Source organism: Heterodontus francisci, chromosome 6 (genome assembly GCF_036365525.1).
Source record: "Heterodontus francisci isolate sHetFra1 chromosome 6, sHetFra1.hap1, whole genome shotgun sequence".
NCBI lineage: Eukaryota > Metazoa > Chordata > Chondrichthyes > Heterodontiformes > Heterodontidae > Heterodontus > Heterodontus francisci.
Window position 1 is genome coordinate 40,029,667 of NC_090376.1, and position 7,646 is coordinate 40,037,312.

The window sequence follows — 7,646 nt, forward strand, 5'->3', positions numbered from 1 at the left end:
CAAGGTTCCACAAGCAGCAAAGAGATGACCAGATAATCTTTTCATCCTCCTCCATTTCCTCCAAGAAGCATGTGTACTGAAGTATGCCAAATGGAATACCCATTTCGCTTTTGCCCACAATTCACCTTTATTGCAACAGGCTACCTTTTAATTCTTATCACATCAAAAAAAAAAGCCAAAGATTAATTCATTAGTAATTAAATAATTCTAACTATGTTATTGTCTTTCCCTTCAAAGGTAACAGGATTTCAAATGTAGTCTTAGGAAACTGACTGCCCAGTTAACATGAGAGCAATCTGCAAATGACTCAGTGTCAAATTTTGTTTGCTCCTGTGAAGCGCTTTACTATGTTAAAGGCACTATCTATAAATACAAGTTGTTGTTGCTATTGATTTGCAATCAGCTGATGGCATGAATTGACATGCTGAATCCAATGGTGTTGTAGCCAGGACTGGTAAATAAAATTTGCGAAGGAGTTCCTATTTTAGATGTAATAGTGCAACCCCTGCCTAACCCATGATGGATAGTGCATGTGAAGCATATTGGGAATGGAAATCCAGCAAAATGGTCTCTATCCCTATTTTCTTCTGTGTTGCACCCCAGAAATAGGGGTCATTACAGGAATTGTAGCTTGAACATGCCTCCACAGGCATATGGAGTCAATACAATGTCTGAAAAAAATCCAATTGTTGAAGACACAAAATTGGTGGGCTAGATTGGTGAATTTTAATATTAAAAATTGTACATTCTTGTTAATTTTAACAAGTCTAACTATCTCCCCTTAACATTCAATAGCATTAATATCCCCAAACACCTCAGCATCAACATCCTGAAAAGGCGAGATGGCAGGGTCACCACTGGCCAGAAAGTCAACTGGAGCAGTCACATAAATACTTTGGCTACAAGTGCAGGCCAGAGACTGGTTACTCTGCAGCAACTGACTCACCTCCTAAATCCCCAAAGCTTTTGCACAATCTTCAAGGCACAAGTCAGGAGTGTGATGGAATACTCTTCACTTGCCTGGATGGGTGCAGCTCCAATAACACTGAAGAAACTCGACACCATCCAGGATAAAGCAGCCCGCTTGACTGACACCCTATTTGCCACCTTAAACATTCACTCCCTCCACCACTAGCACACTGTGGTTGCAATGTGTACTATCTACAAAATGTACTGCAGCAAATCACCAAGGCTTCTTTGACAGTACCTCCCATTCCCATGTCCTCTCCTGCCTAGAAGGACAAAGACATTGGTGCATGGGAGCATCATCGCCTGCAAGTTCTCCTCAAAGTCACGCACAATCCTGACTTGGAAATATGTTGCTGTTCCTTCATTATCTCTGGGTCAAAACCCAGAAACTCCCTACCTAGCACCACATGGACTGCAGCAGTTCAAGAAGGGCAGATCACCATCATCTTCTCAAGGGCAATTAGGGAGTGATACTCATATCCCAGGAACAAATTTTTAAAAACTTTTATACTTCATGATTGATTAGATGTAAAATTGTTATTTTGTTTCTTATTTTGTGTTTGAAACTTCCCTAAACGTTACCTCAATGGAATCACTCTGCCACATCCAACCTTCCCCACCCACCTAGTTCACAGAGGCACAATACCCAATCTGGAACCAGCTAACAAAGATACTGTATGCCATATAAATACCGTGGCTACAAGAGCAGGTCAGAGGCTAGGAATCCTGCGGCGTGTAACTCACCTCCTGACTCCCCAAAGCCTGTTCACCATCTACAAGGCACAAGTCAGGAGTGTGATGGAATACTCTCCACTTGCCTGGATGGGTGCAGCTCCAACAACACTCAAGAAGCTTGACACCATCCAGAACAAAGAAGCCCGCTTGATTGGCACGCCAGGCACAAATATTCACTCCCTCTACCACCGATGAACAAACCCGCGACCTCTACCACCTCGAAGGACAAGAACAGCAGATGCATGGGAACATCACCACCTGCAAGTTCCCGTCCAAGTCACACACCATCCTGACTTGGAACTATATCGCCGTTCCTTCACTGTCACTGGGTCAAAATCCTGGAACTCCCTTCCTAACAGCACTGTGGGTGTACCTACCTCACATGGACTGCAGCGGTTCAAGAAGGCAGCTCACCACCACCTTCTCAAGGGCAATTAGCAATGGGCAATAAATGCTGGCATAGCCAGTGACGCCCTCATCCCATGAATGAATTTAAAAAAAATACAACTACCTGTCATTTCATTGAGACATTTTCTCGTCCTCAAATCTTCCCAAAACTCCTTACAATCCTAATCGAGTTATAACTCTTCTTCCTTCCCGCCTCAATTGATCTTGGTCCCTTCTCCACTCCAGTTAAAGCTGGTATTCTTTTCTTATCCCCATTCAAGCTGCTACTATTCTTTCTCTCCACACCCCCCCCCCCCACCTCCCCCCTCCCATTCCAACCCCCCACTCCCTTGTAAGCTGACACTCCTTCTCCCTTCCAGTTCAAGCTGTCACTTCTCCCCAATTTATGCTGGCACTCTCATCCATTCAGTTCAAGGTGGCATGGTTCTTCCCCCCTCGCACATCAAACTAGCACTCTTCTTCCCCTCCCCCCACTCAAACTGCCATTTTTCCTCTTCCCTGTCTTTTCAAGCTACACTCTGTAACCCAGCTCAGACTGGTAGTCTTTGCCCTGCCCCTCAGTTAAAGCTGACATGGTTCTTCCCACTCCCTCGAAGTTGGTAAGTTGGTAATCTCCTTCCTTTCCCCTCTCAAAGTGTTGCTCTCAGCTTCTCCTAAAACACCAATCTTACCGTCTGCTCCCTTTCATCTGTCCCCTTATAACTCCTCTTCACCTTTCATTTCCCAGCCCTTCCTTTTCCCATTCATTTCCCCTTCCCTCCCCCTTCAACATCATGCATTTTCCCATATTACTTCCCCATCATTGCCATCCATTCCCCTTTACACTCTCTGTTTTTGACATCCATTTCGCCCCCCCCCCCCCCCCCCCTCCGTCCCTTCCTTCCCCTTTCAGTGTTGTTTCTACTCAAACCCAGTTGCTAATGGAAGTAATTCTGGAACTGCATACTGTGGGCAGACATTCCTGTACTTACAAGAATTTTCGCTTACAACATGCACAGGCTGGACCTACTTCCACTAGCAACAGAGCGTGTTTTGGAGCAGCACTGAGGGGAAAAGAAATACAACCCGCTGATTTTTGTCAGCAAAGGTGAATTTTGCAATGCCCAAAATGTTGATGATAGACATGTATAATCTGCTACATTTTGAGCATAAATGCTCAAGTCATTTTCATAATACTTACGTCAGAGCAAACTGGTTAGCTCCAGAAATATCTCAATCCAAAACAGGATGAAGCACTATTTGTGACACACCTAAAAGCCAGACTGCAAAGAGCAGATGTTTCACTTTCAGCAACAGTGACTAAAAACCTAATCCATAGAGCTCCCAGCTTTTGTTTGCTTTTTAAATCAACCAAAAGGGAGCAGGTCTTCCCCTCCCTGCAATGTCATGGTGGGCCGTGTCTGCGAGAGTTCGCGGGCTACTTCAGGACTTTGCCCATGCCCCCCATTTGGCTCAACAGAGCTGTTGCCAGTTCAGACCTGACAAGAGTTCATAACAGAACCTAGTAAATATCCTAAAAGTTCTATAGACAACGGTAGTCAATCCTAGAGGAGATTAATTACCTTTCTAACAGTGGCCTTTTAGCACCCCAAGAAGCAATTTTTAAATTTAGCAACAGTTCCTTCCCTTCCTGAACCTCTGATCCCCTATCGGACTGGAATGGCACTCCAATCTTCTCATAGTGGGCGCCTCTCATAGCTCTTAGATGCATGGCATTCAACCCCAAGTATTTAAATGATCTGTCCCAACTGCTTGGGACAGCAACTGTGTTGGGATTCAAGGATGTACTAGAGTTCTATTGTGCACTTCAGCAGGTGGAGCAAGATTCTGGAATTTTGGTCCCAGTAAGAAGGCAAAGAGAAAAGCAAGAGGGCACAGAGGCATAAAAAACAGAAAGATAATGGGAGTTAGAAAACCAGCAACGCAAAACTGCTGCTATCTTACCATGAACAATGCCATAACAGACCTACTATTTTATTTTTACCAAGTTTTGGTCCACCTCGACTTCAACTCCTTTCCTTCTGCACCAAAACCTCAAATCCTACATTTCCCAACCTAATCCTCTGACTTACCATGAGGAATACTGCAGGAGAAACAGTAATGTTTTTAATGTACTTTGTATGTCTATTTTAGGGGGCATGGTAGCATAGTGATGTTACTGGACTAACATTCCAGAGGCTTGAACTTAATGATCTGGAGACATGCAGAATTTTATCCTGCCCTTGGAGACGGTAATGGAGGTGGGGTGGCAAACAAAATTGCTAGGGGTGTCATTCCCGACATTGCCTGGGTCCCCTGTCATTTTGTTTGGGGTGGGGAAGGCCGAGGACCACTTTCCTGCCCCAGGCCAATTGAAGCCCTTAAATGATCAATTAATGGTCATATTCCTGCCTCCACTCCAATATTGTGGAGGACAGAAGAGCACGCCGCCACGTGGAGATGACACCAGGTAAAGTCTGGTCGCCTCCTAGCGGGAATGGGGGCGGTCCCTCCTTTGGGGGCAATAGATGGCCCCCGGAGGGCCCCCAGTGGCAATGGTTGCCCCCTCCCATCATCATTAACCACCCTGCCCTATTGCTGGAGCTTGCCTGAATGGCCCCGGCGAACCCAACCCCACTTACCTGTCCTGGGGTCTCCGACGTCTTCGGAACTGCAGGACCTCCTGCAGTACCTGGCAGTGGCCACCACTCTTGGTGGCACTGCTGGTACTGCAGAGCTGCCGGCCTTGCGATTGTCCGACAGCTCTGGAGGCGGGAGCTCGTCCCTTAAACGGATGGCATCCCTGACAGGGGACAGTTAATTGACTGCCCGCCATGAGATAGCAAATGGGTCCAACAGAGGGCTGAGGCAGGGTCTCCCGCCCGCCTTCCGGCCCGCTGCCAGGACCTCTGTCACCGGAATAAAATCTGGCCCATGAATTCGGCAGCTGGGGAATTTAAACTCAATTAAGTAAATAAGTTGGATCAAAGAGATAGTTTCATGGTCACCATTACTGATACTATCAGATTGTCATTAAAAACCCATCTGGTTCATTAACATCCTTTGGGAAAGGAAATCTGGCACCTTTACTCAGTTTGGCCTATATGTGAATCTGGACCCATAGCAATGTGGTTGACTCTTAACTGCCCTCAGAAATGGCCTTGCAAGCCACTCAGTTGTATTCAAGAAGGTGGTTCACTACCACTTTCTCAAAGGCAGTTAGGGATGGGCAATAAATGCCGGCCTTGCCAGCAATACCCACATCCCGTGTATGAATTTAAAAAAGTGATATGACTAATAGCATTATAAAAAAGCATTTGCCAAGTGCCCGAAAGTTTCATATTCTTACATTGCTTCGCAATAGTTTTAAAGTATACATTCAGCAGCTTTCTCGCATAGATCATGAAGTGATCTGGTTGAAACAACCACTCATATCAACAATCTTCAGGCTCTGCTGAGGAAGAGGAATGCAAAGCATAACTTTAGATAATTACCAATTGCTAGCTGTGCAGTCATCAGTTCTACTTAGTCATAAACAGACTCTTGCCATGGGCACTTTTTAAACTTTTGTATTTAAAACACTACTTGTGGCGCACTGTGCTGTTAAAACCGGCAACACATCCTAACATGTTAATTTGACCAATATTTCTCTATTCATATTTTTTCTGGTTAAACTGGCACATATAGATGTCATTTTAAACAGAAATATTGGCTGTAATCTACATATTTAAAAAAGCATTTCATAATCATAAGTCACAATCAACATATATCACAAAACCATCTCCTACCTTGAAAAATAGAAGGTCTTTTCTTCGGGCGCCTTAAGTGTATTTGCTCTACATTCCTGTAGTTCCTATTACCTTTCTCATAATTATCAATCCGCACCAAGAATTCTGGTGGAAGGCTAACTCTCCTCCTTGAATTTAATTCATCCTGGAGTAAATCTGCAGTATCTTTGATCACGGAGTTCAAATTGCTATCGTCAAGTGCCATTGAAATCAACTAAACAATAGGAACTAAGTCCAGCTTCACATGGGAAGGCTTTGTAGAGGATCCTGTTCCTCAAACATATGTAAGCTCAACTATCTGATTGCCTATGGTTTACCTCACATTCTTGTTAGGGCAGTCCTGCGATTTAATGGGCGAGGCCTCACACAGGTGTAGAATTACAAAATAGTCTCTCCGAGCAGCAGTGGATAGCTTCAGAACAAAGTTAAGAAAAGATATTAAATAATTAAGATTCCATTCCTCACAAACAACTACAAAGATGTGGAAATAATTGTAAGATTTTAAATAATTTCAGGAACATTCTCAGAAAACTGTGATGGTATATTCTTTATGTGCAAACATTCCAACTTCTTTACATGCCCTGAGAATTAGATGGTATAGTCTATCATTGAAACTTTAGTACATCTGTTTTAGGCAGTTTCTGACAACTTCAGATTATATTCTTGTAAAGTTCTAAAGATTCGTAAAGTGCTATGGTATTATGGTACAAGCAATCTAGAAAATCCTTACAATGATTAGCAACCTTTTTTACGAAATACACAGTTATCTGTATGATGTTAGCATACACTTGCACATTCTGTGCCGAAGTGCATCACCAGCAACTTTGATAAAGGTTCCAGTTTAAGCATACACGGTCCATGCCTGAAACTGGCATTAGGCCTCTTGTATATGCAAAAACCAGCAAAATGCTGGTTTTAGGACTCCTCTGTATTAATCAGCCTGCAAGCGGCACCAGGCTTGCTGTGTTCAGGGCAACGAAGTCTACCTGCAGCTGAACTAATGATCCTTAAAGGAACCACTGGAGGCTGTCACCAAAAAGCTAAGTCTTGTAAAAAATACTTAACTGTATATGGAGCCTCCGGGCTCCATAGCAGTCCTGAAGACCATTTCTCTTTGGGCCCTCCCGATCGACCCATCATCAACCAATACCTACCTGAGGGCTGCTGCTGGCATTGCAGGGACCCAAAGTTAATATCTACTTGACTGGCAGGCTGCCTGGGGATGTGCAGCAGCTCTCCGGTCTAATTTAAATAAGGCCCAAAGTCCAATTTCCATCGGGCCACTGGCATAACTAATCCCACACGGGAATTGTTACCTGAGGCCAGTTTGTGTTGACAGGCCAACACTATATAATTTCTCCCTCCTTGTTTACAGGCTGAAAAGCCGAAGACATTCTGCTGTTCCTTCATAATTCAGATCATAATATTAGGAACTCTTGCACTGCCTCCTACGACCAGAAATGGACATGTTTCTCCAAGTGTGGTCAAACTAGAATATTGTACAATTTGATCATGGCTTTCCCTGATCTGAATTTTACAGTTTTGTCTGTATAGTTCACTTGCGCATTGATGTAGCAGAAGCTCCCTTGATTCATGTAGATCATTGCAATGTGTTAGAGCCCGGATGGTTGCCATCAGTGCTCCACTGAACTTTGGGGAAATTCTGCAAGGCGGACAAATTGGACAATCCTGTCACATTGCTGTTGCTATCTTGTAGAAATAGAGATAAAAGTGTTCTCTTAAATATTATCATTCATCAAGTGTTTC

General features: G+C 44.0%; 1 protein-coding gene across 3 annotated transcripts in view; it reads right to left on the reverse strand.

Moving 5' to 3' along the window:
• LOC137371258 (protein furry homolog) overlaps positions 1–6,980 on the reverse strand; it is a 532,970-nt gene extending 525,990 nt beyond the window's left edge. For 2 of the 3 annotated variants that reach the window (XM_068033516.1, XM_068033514.1), the window contains exon 1: positions 5,880–6,166. In XM_068033516.1, the coding sequence (XP_067889617.1) occupies positions 5,880–6,084 (205 nt within the window). In that variant the 5' untranslated portion in view covers positions 6,085–6,166. Of the gene's footprint in view, positions 1–5,879; positions 6,167–6,944 lie in introns of those variants that run through there. The other variant, XM_068033517.1, reaches the window with a different exon arrangement.
• Positions 6,981–7,646: the final 666 nt, after the last annotated feature.